The 19877-nt window shown below is 36.6% G+C and overlaps 1 protein-coding gene across 1 annotated transcript in view; it reads right to left on the bottom strand.

Moving 5' to 3' along the window:
* HERC1 (HECT and RLD domain containing E3 ubiquitin protein ligase family member 1) overlaps nt 1-19877 on the bottom strand; it is a 210280-nt gene that overhangs the window by 69748 nt on the left and 120655 nt on the right. Inside the window, exons 26-38 of the mRNA XM_065411752.1 lie at nt 15647-15918; nt 14650-14865; nt 12672-12792; nt 12131-12368; nt 10744-10943; nt 8367-8522; nt 8061-8167; nt 7693-7803; nt 7434-7610; nt 4232-4471; nt 3932-4015; nt 2851-3371; nt 422-1197 (exon numbers count right to left, since the gene is read on the bottom strand). Coding sequence (XP_065267824.1) covers nt 422-1197; nt 2851-3371; nt 3932-4015; nt 4232-4471; nt 7434-7610; nt 7693-7803; nt 8061-8167; nt 8367-8522; nt 10744-10943; nt 12131-12368; nt 12672-12792; nt 14650-14865; nt 15647-15918 — 3219 coding nt within the window. The remainder of the gene's footprint in view (nt 1-421; nt 1198-2850; nt 3372-3931; nt 4016-4231; nt 4472-7433; nt 7611-7692; nt 7804-8060; nt 8168-8366; nt 8523-10743; nt 10944-12130; nt 12369-12671; nt 12793-14649; nt 14866-15646; nt 15919-19877) is intronic.

Raw genomic sequence — 19877 nt, 5'->3', positions numbered from 1 at the left:
CACAACCATGGTCAGCCATGCTAAAATCAGGTAGACCTGTGTCACAATATAATACAGAAAGGGAGAATCTATCTTTCAAAGTTGGGTATAAACATAAAATATAAATCTATTTTTTTCTGACTACAGTGATGTGCATTCCTCCTGCATACAGCTCTGAAAGTGTGCCCTAAATATCAATCTCTTATTTTAATAAGCTAAGCAAATGAAGGGGAGGGGGGGCGCAAATCACCAATGTCCATAAATTCTACAGAATTGGTAGGATTTGCTACCTTCCTTAATTTTGTCAGTTGAGATTATCACAAGTGTTAATCGCTGCAGAAATATAAGCCTATATGTTATCTATGTCCATATTCTAGGTAATTTTAAATTAACTCTAATTAACTTAACAAATCTATATATTATCATAACTTTAAAAAGGTACCTTGTTTAATTTTGCCACCAAACTGGTCCTCCAACAGCCCATGAACCACTAACTTGTAGATCATGGCTTGTGCTCGTTCCAAATCTGCTAGTCCTAGAGCTCTCTTTATTGGTGAACGCATGACTGCCCTTTTCACCATGTGTCGCATCAGGAACTGCAATGCAGCACGCATTTCAACGTCTTCATGAACAACTGGAGAACTAGCACAATCAGAATTGTGACCATTTTCTGCAAGGACTTTTGGTATCAGTAGTAACTCAGCATATTTACTACAACTAAGAAGAGCACTCAGCGATTTCATAGCACCAAGGTAAAGATAGGATAACTGTACTGCTCTGATTTCTGACTGTACTACATCGTGATTTCTTGGTATGTGTTCATGATTCTTTCTTTTTCCTTCTATGGGTTGATGCTGGGACTCCATACCTAGTGGTGTTGGTTCTAAAGAGAAGGAAGCTATTTCATTTTCTGACTTGGAACACGTGGTGATAGGTCCTCTGATATCATCAGCACTTAGTAGTGATCGCATATCTGATCCAGTGTCCCCCTCCGTTTTCTGTTCAATGTCCCCTTTATCTTCAGTCTCATGTCTGTGTTTTTTCTCATGTCTCTTGGCACTTTGTTTCCCCATGTCTTCATGAATACCAGTCAGATAGGTAAGGTCCAGCAACACAGTAGCTGTCAGTCCACGGAATCTTGCAACATCAAAAGGCAGTGGTTCACAGGGCTCCAGATTATACAATGGAGTATCACTAGGCGACCAAAAAGTTGGGAAGCTTTAATAAAGATCAGAATGACACAGGAAGAAGCAAGTGAGGGATAGACAAGAGGAAAGTACAGGAAATAATGTAGGCAAAATAAGACGTAAAATATATTTAATAAAATAATTTAAATGAACTGACAGTCTAAAAATTAAATGTAAACAAGGGAAAGAAACGAGGTTATGATCAGAAAATGGGGAGATATGATACTCAACGCAAAGGCAGTGAGACATGCACACGTTTTCAACAATGAATGTTAATTTCCAAAAACTTCATATAATCCATTGCTTAGGTAATGACAAGTTTCGGCTGCATTATCAGTTTCACTCTACTGCTTGTCTTTTTATTGCCAAGATGCACAAAAATGATAATCAGAAGCAAAAGCATCACTAGCAATGCAGGGAGCAATTCCATCACTGAATATGAGCCTATCAGTTTCTTTTTTAAATAGGTCATCGACATCCATTCCTGCATCCTAACAATGACCATTCAACGGAGGCATACCATGTATGTAAGAGCTCCTACCCCTGGTGACAGACCCTTATATTAAATATTGCCATATGAGTCACTGCCTCCATCATAAACACGACAAATAGAAAAAACCTGCAGGCATATATTTTCCACACATCCAGCAGATTTACAAATTCAGAATCTTCCCTACAGTTTTTGATATCCTCAATATTTTCTTCAGCATTTAGACTTTCTTAAAAAAAAAAAATTAAAAAAGCAGGCTTCAGTTTCTAACCCTTCTACAGATGAAAACATTCTAAAAAATAACCATTACAGTGTTGTGTTATGGAGACCTTGTCTATATATAAACGAGTATCACACCTGCTTAAATAGATTTTAAAATTGGTGCAATCCCCTTCTGTAGACTCACTCAAATCTGCTTACATCTGATTTAATTTGGTAATTGAATTAAGTGGAATTGATTTAGTTAAACTGGCACAACTTTTGTGTATACACATGGCATTAATCTGGAGACAGGCTAATACGACAGTTCTAAGAGATGTGAACAGCCACCATTCATCTCAAAGAAGAATTAAACTTTTAAATTTAATTATGCCCAGAGTCAAAAGAAATCAGTGGTGATGAATTTCTTTAGAAGACTGGGAATCAAGCTATCTCCAAAAAACTATGAATACAGGGAAATCTAATTTTCTGCAGATTCACATAAAGATAAATGTAGGAGGGGCTAGAAGACTCCATGAAAAATGCAAAAATGCAAGCTAGTCAATAAAACTTTGTATCCAAGAAGTTGTAATAAAAATTCAGAAAGATAACATATTAATAAGCCTATATATAAACTTCAAATATAAGCAACACTTACATCAAATGTAGCTCACAAGCATGCGGATGTCCTCAAATTAGGAAATTTAGAGTCAAAACTCAGTTTAAAAACTATCAAATCATGTTGATGAATTCCAGCTTTCCAAATGACAATTATATACTGGCTATACAAGACAAATATTTTATTTCTCTAAATTCAAAGTTCAACCGAGTTGTTTTTCAAATCAGAATTCTTGAAAGTTGCTTTAACAAGCTGAATGCCCAAGCATCTACTTTAAGCTTAAAAGTTACTAGTGACTGAATATTCGTGTTTCAGATGTAAAATGTATGTTACTTACGAAGTTTTCTAAGCACTAAAAATAACTGAACGCAATATACCTGATAGTAATCTCTGCTTCATCCCACTGGACCTTAGCAGACGTACTGCCCTCTTTGACTACTCCAAGTAAAGTGGCATGACGTCCAGTTTGCCTGTGTACACATCGGCCTCCAACTCTAAGACCAGCATCAACTCCACCAATTACTGCAAGCACAGGCCACACCTCTACACAGAGAGTCTTAAGCTGAAGTTCCGAGAGGTCAGCAAGACCATGCCTACTATGTTTATTTTTCTCCTCTTCTTTATTCTCTTTCTCCTCTCTCATGTCATTCTCATCTCGGCTTTGGACCGAGCGACTTTTCTTCAGTTTTTGACCTGCTTCTTTAAGGCACATTTTGATTTTGTGCAGCCGTTCCATCATTTTTTTATTGATGCAGTGCGTCCAACGGTCTGCACGATGAAGGATGCGGATAAGTTGGATAGTGGCCTCTGCCAGCACTGCAGCAACAGGACTACAGATAGGGTCACCAGGTAGCAAGTCTCTTGGGGTGCCACGCATCTGCATATCACAAATTTTCACCTTAGTGTTAAAACAAAAACAAAAAAATCAAAGTTATGCTCTCAACTTATGTTTGTAACGCTTATTCTAATTCTATAGTCTTTCCTGCTGAATTGAAAGCTCTAACATTTTTGTCTTTTTGTGTCTGTCCCCTGTGAAATTCACTATCATGTTTTCTTGGTATTGAAGAGAAAACTCACCTGCCCCTTTACAACAAACTCCAATAAAACTGTGAAATGCAAAAACTAAGTAAATTCAAGGTTTCTAAGAAAAGAACTGTAGGTAGTCCAAAATATTCCTAATACTGGAATTTGTTCCAATTCTACTGACAGACATCTGGGTACAAGATTCAGAGTCTTATAGGACACAGTACAGGTCTATCAATAGATTGCAAAATGTAGGAATTTAACTAAAGTCTACCACATTTTTCTGGTAGTGTAGTAATGACCCAAATGAACAATCAGTGGAGTTCTCTCCATAAATCAGCTAAAAAGCAGTCAACATTTCCATATAGTAGGACAGGAAGCAAAAAATAATCCCATATGACCAGTAACTGTTATGCAGATATAAATTTCAGTTACCTTTTCTCCTGGGTTACTGCTATAAAACATTACACAAGGGTATAATTCTGCTGCATCCACATCTTCAAAAGCCAATTTTGGCTCCTAGTTAAAAATAAGACGAGGAATAGAAACTTTTAAAATAACTGGGTTTTAGAATTAGACAATTTTAAATAATTATTTTTACTTCTTTAAAATCTTTACAAGTAATAAAACTAAATTTTTTCGTGGTTTTAGAATCATGTGTAAGTTACCAAATGTTTACAAAGTTACTACAGAAAAATATTAAAGAAAAAAGAAACACAGAAAACAGTTAAATACCTCTCCATTTTTACCAAAGGAAATAGTTCTAGCTTCCATATCTAATACACATGTGATGAAGTCTCCTTGGGTAAAACTGGACAGAGTCAAAGTCTGTTCCCCATTATGATACAGGTTACCACTGTAGGCTCTATACAGCCACATATCTGAGGTAGTGCGATGGTTAAAGTCATGTACTGGCCAGCGAGACACTCCTACGCATGTGCCTTCATTGCCTCGATTTTCCTTCACAATATAGAACTAGAAGGATTAAAAAAAATTAATACCATGGCATAATTCAACATAACAGTGTAATATTGAGCATAGGAATTATTATATTCAAGCAGTGAGGAGAATATACCCTTAGTATAAGAATTTAAGGAGAGTTTTAAATATGTTACATGTAAGATAGCAAAATTTTCATAAATTAATACCTTTAACACATTGGTTGAACACACTTTTCTTCCCTCTAAAATAATATTTTTCCAATGACAAGGTCAGTCTCCAACGAGTGATTTATCTACTAGCAACCATTAGTATTGAGTATTTGGACACCAACAGATGTCTCAAAAGTTCATGTTATCTTTTCCAGACACAAACCAAATACCAGCGCACTTTCAATTTAAGTAGTATATATGTACTTTTACAAGTTAGAAGGTAACATATAGTTGAAGTGATGTTAGTCAGCAAAATAAATGAGTTTCACTCACGTTTAAAGTGAACAATTTATCCAGAAAAGCACAAGCTACAATATACTATCCTCAGAGAGAAAGAATACAGAAAACATATACAGAAACTCCATATGTAACTAGGTTTGTAACAGAACTACTCTGGATGATTTGTTAGAGAATGACCTTGTCTAACTGAGAAATGTCATATACCCATAAGAAAATTTATGCATTCTCTGAGTGGAGAAATTCAGATCTACGTAGGCTGGTGTGTAGTACTCCCTTCAGATGGCAGTGCAGCCTTATTTGTCGAAAACAGAAGCTACATAGTGTATTTGCATTAGCCTATATATATCTGTAAGATCTAGTGAAAGTGTGTGTGGAGGCCTACACAATAAATTTTTGTAACTGATTTAGTAAAGCGTTGCCTTTCTCATCCAGAAGCTGGCAGAGCTTCTTGTGACATAGAACTTGACCTGGGTAAGACAGGGCAGGCCTTGAACAGTACACTCATCATCTTTGGCTAACATGTTTTGGCCTTCTCCCCTTTAATTGTCCATTCAAAATTAATGCGAAAAGTAATCAGGTTTTTTTTAAAGCTAGTTCTATTTACATAGGACTTTATGGCTCATCCAATATTAAGAAAGAGGAGGCATCTGTCAGTCTTGTTGAAGAGGAAAAACTATTCATAGTGAAAATAAGTAGGGCACTGATGAACAGAAGGTGGCACAATATGGAAGACAACCTAATGATAAACTAAGTTTGGAGAGCCTGTATGCTAGGGCTGTTAATCTCAGACATCTGACAATTATCATGAGAATGTGTGATAATAAGGATTAAAAACAGAGGAACACTTGAAAAAGGCTCATTAGGAGGAGTGCACAGAGACAGGATTCAGAACCAGGATTTTAGCCAAAATGCCATGTGGGCCAGGTTAGCACAGCCACTAATTGGGCCCAGAGCCAAAGGGCCAGATCCCGATACCTGATTGCTTACACTGTATGCGTTGTCCTATTGATTTCAAAATGGACTATTTGCAGATTAAGGTACTGCTAATTATGAGCAAAGCTACTATTATCTGGCCCAATGTGTATAAAGAAAGGTATCATGCAAGTATTTTGGTACAAAATCAGTCCCTTCTGAATGTCTTGAGATGGATCTTAGACTAAGATGAGAGAAATTCAATAAAGTATTCAACAGTCTGCAGGTGGCATACAGCTGGTTAACAGGTAGGAAGAACAGAAGAATTCATAGGCTCTTCATTGGAAGAAAGGGTTTTTGGGGAGCAGTTAGCAACAGTGGAACTCAGTTTGGGGACAGCATGTCTTCTGAGTTGGCAACCTCTATTGCTGAAGAAATTTGACAGAAGAGTGAAACAAAAATCAGGTGCACTCCACATACTATCTTAGTTTTTTGGATACCAGGATGCCAATGATTAGCATCATCCTGTGTGTTCCCACAATTAAGAGAATGCAAATTAAATCTAGGTCTTTTGAACAATGTGGAGGGGAAAACTTCAAAAGGTTAGCAATAATTCAGCATAAGAGGTAAAACTACAAGGGTGAATTTTAGACTGATTAGGAACTTGATCCTGGAAACAGACCTTTGAAATGCAAGGATAAAGTCAGTTCATATTGAGTGAGGTAATTGTGGCCTAAGATGTCTAGGGCAGTAAAAAGGTTCTTCTGAAATGAAGAGCGTGAAGAACAATTTATGCTATTCACTGACACATTATCAAATAGAAGAATGACACCAGAGACTGGGGTAAGGATGTTGGAGAAAGTGCATTGACTGATGGGCCCAAACTGGTTTAACAGACCATTTTCTTTTATGAGCAGGTGATTTTTAGACACAATTTTGGCAAGAGCAAAGAACGGATAATCCAGCTTTGCTGTGGCTGCCACAAAGGTCTTGACTTTCAGAGAAGATAAATCTGGGAGAAAGGGGATAGATCCACATTCCAAATCCCAAAATCTAGCCTTACTCCAAAATACAATTTCAAAACATTTGGTCTAATTACCCTAAAAATGGGATTTATATGACAGTTTTGCAAAAAAGCCATGAAAATTTACTAGGCCAGATACAAGATCTACTCCCCCTTTTACCACGATGATTGATAATTTAAAAAAAAAAAAAAAAAATCATCCTTCCCCACTGCTCCCCCCCCCCACCCAAAAAGAACTAAAAAATTACTTGCAGTGGGGAAGGAGAATTTTGCAAGGCTGTTTTAAATTGATGACTTTTATACCGACTGTGGATTTAAAAGGAAATCACCATCAACAATGAAAAAAACAAAGGACTTCATAGCCATCAGCTCTTGGTTCTAAGCAACAACTAAGAGATCTGCTCCAGTGACAGGAGCACCATAAACAGGAGCACTCAAAATACAGCATTGTGCAGTTTATTTTAGATAGAGAATAGTCCTTTAATCACTAGGTTTTGCTTCTTCTATAGTACAGTACGTTCTTGAATATTTATTTATAAAACAGTATTTTTCTGAAGCAAAGAAAGAGAACTGAAGACAGAATAAAAATAATGCATTTTATTCCATATACCTTCCACTGATAACACCCAGAAGTGACTCCTGTGGATGCTAGTCCGTATCCTTTACCTCCACTGCCATGAGTTAAAATCTGCCCATTCTCTACTATGCAGCATTGAGCTTTCTCAGGATCAAAGGACACTTCCTGTATAGGAAGATTCTCATCCTCTTCTTCAGATTCTCCCTGCTTCTATCAGAAATGGAACAAAATAAACACCTCATAATTATATAACTCAGAAGTATCTAATGAAAATTTTAAAAAGAACTATTACCTGCAGCTTCATTTCTTGTTCTCTCTCTTTTATTTGAATTGCATATTTAGCCTGAGCTATCGGTGTCTCCCACATGCAGTCAGACAGAAGTGAGAACAATCGTTCAACAACCTGTTGTATTAGAGCATACTTCAGATCATTTTAATCCCAAACTTGTGAAAACAAATAATATGTTTAAACTATTTTGGTCTATTTTGTAACTAGTTTAAGATCTGTAGTGAGCATTCATAGATAAGTAAATATAGTGAGCACTGGGTGGCCAAAATTCTGAAAATCTAACAAGCACTGCTTAATTTAAATTTTTATTGTATGAGATTTGCTGCAGAAAACAACAACAACTTAAAAAGTTTATTTAAAAATATATAAACCTGAGCCATCTGATCATCTTCAACACCAGATTCACAAGCAGGCAACACAGCTTCTAGTACATGAAGTGCAAGGAGTCTGGTCCTTAGGTTGCCCACTAGGGGTACTCCTTCAAGAGGAAAAGTGTGTTACTAACAACCACTAAAACATGCTGAGTAAAACTACAATAATGATCACCATCAAAAATTTACTAAAATCAATTAATTTTTTTAGCTGAGCGCTGAATAAGTGTCACATGTATGTTAGAAACACCACACACATACAGATACATACAGACACAGAGAGAATCCATTTTGAATAGATCATACCTGAACAACACTTTTGAGATGCAATATTAAGAAGCACCTCTGTCCATTTTGGAGAAGCCATTTTTGACTGAATGGCTTTTGAAGAAACAACTCTTCGTAGAAAGACTAAAAAGTCTCCCAGGTGCAATTCTGCTGCATGTTGCTTCCGGAGTGCAGCTGAAGATTAAAATAAAGTTATTGCTAAAAATTCTAAGCAATGAATTGATTGATATACCTGCAGTAAACAACCTACATATACACAATATTTAGGTCATGAAAAATGTCAGAAAATTCACAGACACTTAGTTGGGGTTGCAGGCTTACTTGGTTTTTGAGAACAGTGAGAGCCCACACCAGAATGCCACCAACTTCAGCTTCCAGGCTATTCTGTAAGGCTGTAAAATGTGCCTCAGCATGCATCTGGCAGACCATAACTACAGTAGAACCTTAGGGCTGGTCTACACTGGGGGGAAGGGATCGAGCTAAGATACGCAACTTCAGCTATGCAAATAGCGTAGCTGAAGTCGAAGTATCTAAGATCGAATTACCTGGGGGTCCACAAGGCGCGGGATCGACGGCTACGGCTCCCCCGTCGACTGCGCTACCATCGCTCGCTCCGGTGGAGTTCCGGAGTCGACGGGGAGCGCGTTCAGGGATCAATATATCGCGTCTTAACGATAGTGAAGATGTACCCTTAGAGTACGAACACCTCGGGAATGGAGGTTGTTCATAACTGAAATGTTTGCAACTCTGAACAAAACATTATGGTTGTTCTTTTAAAAGTTTACAACTGAACACTGGCTTAAAACAGGTTTAAAACTTTACTATGCAGAAGAAAAATGCTGCTTTCCCTTTATTTTTTTAGTAGTTTACGTTTAACCCAGTACTGTATTTGCCTTTTTTTTTTTTTGGTCTCTGCTCCTGCCTGTGTACTTCTGGTTCCAAATGAGGTGTGTGGTTGAATGGTCAGTTCGTAATTCTGGTGTTCGTAACTCTGAGGTTCTACTGTACTCAAAATCAGCCACACATGCCTTATGGAACACAGAGAGACTATTTTTTAAAATAAATTAGGTATACAGCTATATGCACGTTTACCATAACTGCACAGAGTATTTGGCATACAGATGACCATAATCAGCTCTCTGTATGTGCAAACAATGGCACACCTACCTTACTTAAAAATCAGGCACAAAACTTTTAGTATTTGCAAGTTGTATGTAGCAGTTTAATTGTTTGGACACATTTTATATTAAGGGTATATTTACAAAGCATTTATAAATGATTAATAAGTGTTTTAAGCATGTTAGACACTTGAGTCGAAAGTGTTATGGGTGGTTTTAAGACATGATTATTAGCAATCTATTGACGTATTGGACTCTATAACAATCTGTAATAATTGATTATCCATTATTAGCCATTTATAAATGTAGCCATATATAAAATGTAACCAATCGACTTAGAGGCTCTTTTTTTCCTTTTAAATGGATTTTTGATCCAAAACAGTAAGTCCTCCTTTGTTTCCTGTCTTTTACCTAAGCTGATACTACTATCTTAACTAGTTGGTGACTATTAAAAATGAAAACATTAAAATTTGTTTTCTATGTTAAAACACACCAAACAGTACTAGTTCATGTTATAGAATCTATAAGGTACAAAACTACTACTTAAAAAACGAAAACTCCTGTGAGTAATCAAACGACCTAACACACATCTAAAAGTAAGTTAAATTCCATAAACTTTTTTTTTAAAACACACAATTTCCCTAGAAATTAAGTATTTTTATATCATACTATACAAAATGGGTTCCTTAAGGGACAAGACATTATTTGACGACTTTCATACTAGAAGAGCTTTTATCTTAAAGACCAACTATAGACCCTTGAATATAAAGGTTAGGTTAAGTTTTTTCACATCAAATCACTCTGCAGCTCTCTGCAGAAAATGAAATAAGTTGATAGCTATAGAAAATTTTGAATGTGGAATAAGTGTGGACTATGCGAGAGCGATAATCTGAGAGGAACCCAGAGGAGAATTCTGCCTATATTATGGGCAATTTGGCTCCTTAAATTACAGTTGTGCAAAACACAACCACTATAATAATCTTATTTTCTGGAGGGGAACAATATTCTCTTCCTAAATATGGAAACGGAGGAAATGGGCCTGATTCTCCACCGCCTTGCACCTTGTTTAGTCCTTTACATATGCGCTAAGTGGGTGTAACACTTGTGTGAGTGGAGAATTCTTATTCAGTAGCATTTTATTCTATTCTGCACAGGTGGAAAAGACCACACAAAAGGCAAGATAGTGGAGAGTTAGGCTCTTATTGTCTCCCCTCCACCCCCTTTTTTTTAAAGAAAAGATTAATTCTAATATAACAAAAATGGCGTAAACGTGGTACCTCTGAAGTCTTTCTTCTCATTATCTCCATTTGAATCTAACTTCTTTTCTTCTTCTTCTTCCTCATCTTCCTCACCTTCACCTTCTCCGAAGGAAGCCATAAGCATCACACCAGCTTGTGATAACAGGTTCTTCAACTGACTGCATAGCAGATCCAGCAAAGACTGGACCACTTTGGGACTCAATTTATCAGCATAAGTTCTTTGTGAAAAAATATAAAGATTAAAACATTTCAGAGCTATTCCAAGTAGAAATCATTTTAAGACATGTACATTACAAAATTCTCATTATGCACACATTCGGTACACATGAATATGAGGCACTAACGTAGCACGGGCTGTAATCCGTTCTAGTGTAGTTGGGCACTTCCCCAATTGCTTTCCTACACATTCTGCCAATGCACCTCACCACTAACTTTTGCACTCTGATATTCCAGTCCTCAGTCTCCTTTTAGCAAAAACTGCCAGTGATGTTAAATTACTTAATGTTTCCTGGTGTGGCAAATGAGGATTAGATGAGAACAGCCATCTCATTTTCATTTATGACAAACTAGGATCTGAACCCCAGTTTTAAGAAATTAAGGTGATTACAGTTCAATCGTATAACCACTAAAAATAGTGGGAGCCTTTCCATTGACTTCAATGGGTGCTGGATCAACCCTTTAGTGCATAAAATCACATCACCACCACAGCCCCACAACAGCACTTCTTAATGACTGAGTTTACACTTGGCAGCTGAGTGTTTACACTTTATAAACATTTAAATAAAAGTGATACATACTGAATATTAATACTCTTGATCAAAATCAGAAACCCTTATTTTCTCCCCTATGTTATTTTTTATTAGTTATGCACTTAAATTAACTCAGTAAGAGTAAGGTTGGTCCCTTGTTCCCTGGTCCAGCAGCAAATGTTAGCAGCGCACAGGGAAATCTGTTAAACCCTGTGAAGAAGCGTGGTATCTCCCTCTTGCTAATAATAATGGAGGGGATTATGCATCAGAATAGCACAAATGACCTCTACAGAGAGCTACATAAAGCCTCATCAGCTGGAGTGAGGGGACCCATGACAAGAACAAGCAGGGAAAAATGAGGAGGATATAAGAAGATCATGCTTGCAGCTCTTGCAAGCACAGGACACTGAATCCAAACTCAAATCCCTACATAGCAGCTAGTTATGCTATTTTATCGGAAAGGTACACATTGATTTGATTAATACTTGTTTAACATTTTTGTCAAGTCTTTTTTTTTTAAGCTAGTGTGCTTTTGAACACTGTTCTTCCATCAAATAGACATTCTTCTGAAAAAAATATTTTATTGTTTTAAAAAAAAAATGTTGAAAGAGCTACAGGTGGATTATCATCTAGAAAAAAAAGTCTTCAATTCTTACCCTGTGGTAATGGCAAGGATTTGAAGTAACCTTGTACTAGCCACTTTCAAAGCAGTGCTGAGTTGAGAAATACCAGTTTTGGGCAATAATTGCAGTGGTTGTCCCAGCATGGTGTCTGTGCCACACAACTGTGATAGTACATTTAGTAGACCAGTGGAAATGGCCAAGGAGACATCAACAGGCTGATAGTGTACACTTAGAGCAAAGACAGTTACCAACAGGAGGCGCTGTTGTGCTTCTAAAATTAAAAAAAAAAAAAAACTCTTTAGAATCAAAGTACTTAAATAACTCTGAAACAATAGCTAGGTATTTAACAACAAAAATGTAGTGCTTGAGGAATGTGTCAGAATGAAAGCCCACTCGTTATCCCCTCAACAAATTCAGCATGAGCAGTAAGGTGGGGGGGGGGGGGTTGTTTGTTTTTTTTACTTTTATTCATTTTTTGTAATCCCACTGTATATAGTGTACAGGTCCTTTTGGTGTTCCATTGTGACCCCTTCACATGATTCACTCTTCCCCCCAAAATGTGTTCTCCACTTACCTATGTGGTGTTTATTTGCTTGCAGAGCTCTCTCCAACGTAACAGATAATTGCTGGTAAATCTTGTGCACAGCCACTTGGATTTCAATCTGAATATTTCTCTTGGCTGCTCGGATACCATCCTGAGTCAAACAAATAAGTACTGTAATAATCGTACACATTTTAATTTCTCGACTATTGGAACAGGAAGCATAGACTAGTGGTTAAAACACAGAACTAGGGCTCTGGAGACCTGGGTTCTGCCTCAGTTTCCTCACCTGTAAAACAGCGGTAATACTTCCCCATCTTACAAAAATGAGTCATTAATGTTTACAAAGTGCTTTTAACACCCTCAGATACAGAATGATATGTAAGTGCAAATTATTATTATTGTAATACATACACAAGCAAGAAGGAGGTCTGGTAGTATTAAACTGAATTTCACTGACCACTCCAATTGTATGACACAGCCTCTTGTTTAATTTGACTATGGGGAAACTACACCTTCCTCAATAGGCTTTTCTCACTGATGCAGTTTAAAACAGATTAATTTCACTTTTGTTATTTGAAGACAACAGCATTTTCTCCTGAATTCAAGGAACTGGGCTACATGTATTTCAGTGAAAGGTTAGGTTTGTTTGATCTTTCACCTGGAGAGAGAGAGCTCTATTGCCCGAAGAGATTCGGAAGGAAACCTCCTCCAGAATGGTTTGATGTTTTGGGCATCTCTTGCAGTTGGTAAGGGGATGTGCAGAAGTTTGAAGCTCCACAATATCCATGGAGTCTTATCTCCTGTGATCAATAGCATCGGAACACTCTTCATCCTACAAAATATAATCTAGAGGGGAAGCATACAGGGATATTCCTAAGAGATTCCAGATCTTTCTCTTGGGAAGGAGAAGAGTGTGGTGATGCTATCATTCTAGATTCCTTACCAAATGACTTAATTACCCACTTAAGAAACTGAAATATGGCTCTAGAGCTTTCCTCTTTAGTGGTGGATTGGACTGGGAGATTTGGGATCAATTTTAGGCTTACCCCTGAAGATCTTTGATCAGTGATGATGATCTGGTTTGCTGACTCCCAAAAGCTAAAGACTCACCCACCCTTGCAGACGTATCTCAAGAAGAGTCTCAGCTGGTGTGTATGGGGAGGGGGGTGATGTGGGGGGGAATGTAGAGCCCTCCACAAGCTGTCTGAACTTTGCGCGCCTTTCCCTGGAACAGCAAAAGACTGAACTGGGAGTGATCATGGCAAAGCTCCCTTTCTGTGGTTCCTGTGAGGGTTTCCTCACAGAAAGAGCATCTTTCCCTTTGGCTTGCTTTATTTGGCCTGCTCTACTATGACTGGAGAAGGAGGAACAAACAGAGCAGCCTCGTGAATGTTCCAATTCAGGGATCAAAGCACTGAAAATTTTAGCCCCCTAAGGAACAGCAGAGAATGTGAGGATGGGGGCACAAGGAAGGAATGTTGTTTGCTGCTGCAACAAAATTAATTTTAAAAGCTGGGATTGCAAGGAATAAGGTGGCATTGCTGAACCACCCTTCTGTTTGCACCACAGGAAACAGAGAATCTGGAGGGGGGAAAGGTATACAGACATGCCACAGAACATTGTGGCCAAGTTTGAATTTCCTCTAGTATTTGGTGCAGGAGACAATCAGATAAGAAAATTCACAGGAGTGCTCTCAATGTTTATCATTGTTTTAAACTGTATCAGAGACAAAACACTGTCCTCCTTAAAAATGGTTTCTACATAGGGAAGAGCTTGGGGCTCCAAATAAATATTGTTCAAGTTATAAAATATACAGTGAATAACCTAAAGTGAACATAATTCTAGTTTGTTCTCCTACTGGCTTTGATACAGACTAAAATAAGAGTCATTAACATTTTCAAATTAAAACTTTTTGAATCACAAGTGTCTGTATATTAAAATAGCTTTACTGAATGAAAAAGTTTGCTCAAGAACCTATTTTTTCAAGCTATGTAAGTACATTTCATACCTGATAGTGATGCAATCGGACACTCTCCCCTTTGGCTCCTGCATGTCCAACAGTGCCCAAGCCAAAGCATCCAGCTAGAAATTGTAGTCTAACAGAAGTAAGCAGTGAGGAAGACTGAAATGCTGGCCCTTGACGGCTTCCCATTAATGGGGCACTACCTTTCTCCTCCATCCCTGACAGCAATACTAGGATCTGATGAAGTGCTTCCAAACGAAGCTAAAAGAAAAAAAGGAAATAAAAACTGATTTTCTTCACTTAATAGATTTTATATAACAAAGACTGTTAATTGAAGTATTTAATAATTAAAATATCTTAAGAATTGATAATGCGATTACCTGTAAATCATAAATAAAATAGCAGGTAGTCAACCGTGAGTAACATGGCCATTAAATCATGGAAGAGTTTTGTTTGCATAATATATCATGGGGATAAAATTCTTGTGGTTTTTACATTTAAATTTCCTGAGGTAGGATTTTTTTTGGTTGGTTTTGTAGAAAAATTCTGAGCTGTTGACCCTGATGCCTCCTGATCCTGGGTCACAGTTAAGATGTTTCTAACCTAAGCTCCACCAGCCAAACATGATGCTTAAGAAGCTTTAAACTCCAGCAGTACAGTGACAGCTATAGTTTAAAGAAAGTCAAAAAATTTAATGTTTTCAGGCTTCCACTGAAAGTTTTAAATATCTTAACTTGTCTACTTTCAACATTATGTATTCCAGAAAGTACGTCTTTCTCTTCTCTCAAACATGTTGAGTGAAAAGAATGCTCTTAAAGTTCAGCCTATTATATATTTAAAAAATATTGAAACAAGCAGCAGTTTCAGTTAAAATTTGTAACGAAGAAGGGAGAAAATATGAATAAAATATGCTTTGTGGTTCAAATTTTTTTCCAGTAGAAGTTTAAGAGTTAGTCCCATCACATTGATTCAGTCTAAAGTTAAGATCCATAACATGGATTTAGTACACAAGGAATATAAAAATAATGTAACTATAACTTACCTCGGCCCTCAGCTGCTGCTGTTCCATTGCAATAACTGAAGCCTGGGGGCTAGTGGACATACTTTCCTCTGGCTCCTTAAAACCTGGTGAGTTTCCTACATCTCCACTTACGAAACTGACAACATTTTCAATCAAAGTATGAACTCCAAGGGATTTTGAAAGATCAAAATCAGATTCAACAAATGAGTAAGAGGAGCTGTACAACCAATCTCTGCTGTGTTTTAGTCGAGCCCATGAGTCACTTAGAGGTTCCAATTGACTGTGCATTGCTCCTAAATATAAAATATAAAATTTCATAAATTCCAATTCAATAGAAAATTGCATTTTGACAGTAGGTGAAGACTGAGCTGTTGCTGTTCAAATAGGTGGGAAATGGGCATTTATGTTTAATTATACCATGCATTAAGAAATTAGAGCAAAACATCTCAGTTAAACTATAGCAATATAATAAACTAAAGGGAAGGCCACGTTTCTATTACTACATATCCTTTAAACAGTATAGCAACACCCTGCCGCAGGAAAAAAAGAAAAGGCAAAGCCACTCAAACCATTTAGCTTAAAGCTAGAACACTGAATAAAAATGCTATGCAGCTAAATGGCAAACAGTGGTGAAGAAAAGATCTGCAACAAAAGAAACTGTACCCTAAGATATTTCTTATAAGATCTGATTATAAAACAAGACTTTTATTTTACTCACGCTATTATATCTTTTCTATAGGCAAAACTACATAGTGGTTTATAGCTTGTTTTAGATTAAATATTTACCAAATACACGAGTGAAGAAGGGCATATAATCCAACAAAAATACTTCACTCTTATACAGAACATTTACTTTGTAATGATTGTGTGTCAGTGGGTGGTATTTTTTAAATGTAATAAAATAACTACATATATGTTATGTCTCCAAACTATAATTTTGATTTCATGAAATCCACTTTGAAATACTTCTTGATATTTCCTGTAATAACTGTGTGACTACATCTACACTAGGATATTTACCCAATGAAGACAAGTGCCAGCAAAAAGGTGAGTCAGTGTGGAACATGGTTTAATTTCAAACCAAACCATGAACAGCAAAGTGCTGTCTGGTCCTTGTCTACATTTGCAGTTAAACCATGTCTTGCAGAAGTTCCTGGTACTCATCAGCAGTGGGTCATTTTCCATTGTAGACAAAGTTTACAAGATTATGGGTGAAATGCCCCTCTGGCAAAAGTGGGTACAATTCCACTAAGTAAATGAAGTCACAGTTGCTCAGGCGTTTAGCCCTATAACTTTAGCTTTGATAATCAGTTTTTTATTATTATTTTTTTGCTAAGTGTCACTAGTGTGTTTGGTGCAATACAAGATATAAACAAAAAAACAAAAAACAGCTCCTACTCCAAGGAGCTTACAATCTATATAGACAATGAATGGAGACACACAAGAGATACCCAGAAAATGGTACTAACTTAGAATTTATTTGATACACTTATTTTAAAAAGTCTAAAAAGTATAGTTTATACTAAGTAAGCTACCTTGGCATCATTCAGTATTAATGTCTCTTGTGAGCCTGGAACCATAGATATAATTTAAAGAGGCATAACCTTATTGCTAAATTAAGTTAATTGTGCATTCACACAACTGTGACAAAATTACACCAGCATTTCTGTTTTAAACACTCTATTTGCAGGGGATGGGGTTTAAAACTCAGTTCTTCAAATTCTAAATCAGAAAATTCAATCTTTTCAAAACAATCCAATTTTTTACTTACATAACTGACCACAACTACATCTTAGATTGCAAATATTTCCTTTTCCAAATGTGGTCCGTAATATGGTTTAGCCACAACTTATTTTGAAAAAATTTGATGGGCCAATGCATTGAACTGTGAGAATTTATCATACATGTCCCAATTACCCCTTTGTAAAGAATTTTCATGAGTATTTGCATGACATGCCTAAACACTTATTTACATAATAACAGACCACAATGGCTTCAAAAAGAACCATTACTATGTCTTGGCCACCCAATATAGTTGGCAACATAAAATCATAATCAAAAGTTGCTTTAAATTTCAGGAATACTATGGTTGTGAAACACTGAGAAAACCAGCAACATTCAAAGTTAAAAAGATGTCTTTAAATGTTTTAACTTTTGCTGGTTATGTTACAACCTTATTATTTAAATGCAGATGTGGCTTATATGCAATTATTAAAATTGCTGATATTTATTCTGTGATGCCTACTATCAGAAATTTCTAACTCAATTTTTAGTTTTCTTTTTGATATGACATGGTGTGTAAACAAGAAAGTAAGGAGAACAAGAGACATCAGGCTGGTGCGTAGACAGATATAATTATTCTTTTTAGATTATCAGAACATCTAAAAGTGACCACTATTAGCATGAGTATTAATCTCAGTTATATGTGGAAACCACAGGTGAGACCCACACTTCTGCTCGAGCCCCTTTACAACAAGCAAAAGTGCCAGAGTGGTGTAAATGGACTCTAAAATCCCTGATTCTGACCAAGGAAGGATGCTGCTGGCACAAGCACTGTTGAAAACAACCGTGAGATTGCCTTTTGAGCCCTCCCTTGCAAACCCAAGAGGCGGCATGCTGGGGGCATGTAGAAATTCCGGACAGTGCTATGGCCCACAGGGTAGCCCACTCTAATGTCGAGAGGCCGCCCCTGAGCTGCCTAAGTTACACTAAAGGTCTCTCCAATTTCCTGCAGCAACCCAGGATCAGGAAGGCACAAAGCTGGCTTAAAGGCATCTTAGTTCCCCTTCAGCCCAAACGGTGAGTTCTGCATTGAACCTTTAAAAGCACAGCACAGACTCTCACCCCATGGCTCCAAACATCAAAGGGTTGGTAGAGAAAAAGCAGTGAAGAAAAACAGTTTATTAAAACCATGTACTGGATGATGCTACCCTGTCATCAAGGTCTGACAAAATATTAAGTGAATTTTAAATTTTGTTAATAGAAAAAGAATTTGAGGGCAACAGTTATTATTACTGAGCCATAACATAAATAAGTTGATATAGATGGAAAAGTTTCAAAACCAATTACAAAATTTAACTGCCATTATTTCGCAAAAAAAAAAAAAAAAGGTGTGGAAGAGGATGAGAAAAATCAAGGGCTCTGAGAAGCAATATGAAATTAATGAACATGAAGGATTCCAGCTGAATATAGCCAGATTTTTTTAATGGATGTAATGTTAAAATAGGATAGGTTTAGTACAAAACCAATTTTTCAAAATTAGCATATATAAAACAAGAATGAACAAACAAACAAAATCACATGTTCTGAGAAAAATGTTTAAAGTAAAAATTCAAACAATGAAATATTTGGCTCTGCATTAGCTTAGCTGTGAGATAGTGATGACACTCTTAGGACCTACACAGTTTCACTAAGGATTTCTTATAGAGCATTTCGGATCATGTGAATACAGTTACACATTAAAAAAAAAAAAATCCACAGAGCAATAATCTTGAAGCTTGCATGAAAAATGATTGAATGTTTACTTGTCCTTATAAGCTAGCTTTTAATAATGGAGTTTTCAAAATGAATGTGGCACAGCTGCAATACATACTTTATAAAACATAAAATATGTAGGGAAGCTATAGAGGGGGGAAAAAAATAAACATGCCATCATGTACTTGCTTGAAGCTCTTCTTTTTTCTGGGGCTCAACTGGCCAAAAAGGAGTAAATACACTACCACATAAGAATCAGAAGACAAAAGGAGACATTTGATACAAAAGACAACATTTAAAAAAACCCTCTTTCTTCATATTACCCTGGCTCAAATTTAATTGATCTATCTGCATTTCATCTATGCATGAAAAACATCAACAAGCAAACTCTGAAGAAAGCATTTTCTTGGTAACAATATTCATTAGTTGGTATCATCTAGGCAGCACAAACCTTGTAAGTTCTCTGCATCATAATTTTTGATTTTGTGTTTCCTCTTCTATTGCATTTATATCTATGTGCTTATATATATTTATATTCCATACTTAAGAATCACAATAATTTAATTCAAAAATTCAGAACTACACTGACTACTACAGCTACAAAAAATATTTCTATTACTGCAACAGTAGATATTTTAGATTTAAGGTATCTGCACTATTGTATCCTGTTGGTTATCATTCAAGTTACTAGAAATTTAAGAAACTGTACTAAAGAACATCTGAGCAATATAACATTTCATCACAGACATTTGTGCAACATACCAACTCATAACAGATT

This window comes from Emys orbicularis, chromosome 10 (assembly GCF_028017835.1).
Source record: "Emys orbicularis isolate rEmyOrb1 chromosome 10, rEmyOrb1.hap1, whole genome shotgun sequence".
In the NCBI taxonomy this organism is placed as follows: domain Eukaryota; kingdom Metazoa; phylum Chordata; order Testudines; family Emydidae; genus Emys; species Emys orbicularis.
The sequence above is the reverse complement of the archived record's forward strand: the minus strand, read 5'-3'. Positions and strand labels throughout refer to the sequence as shown.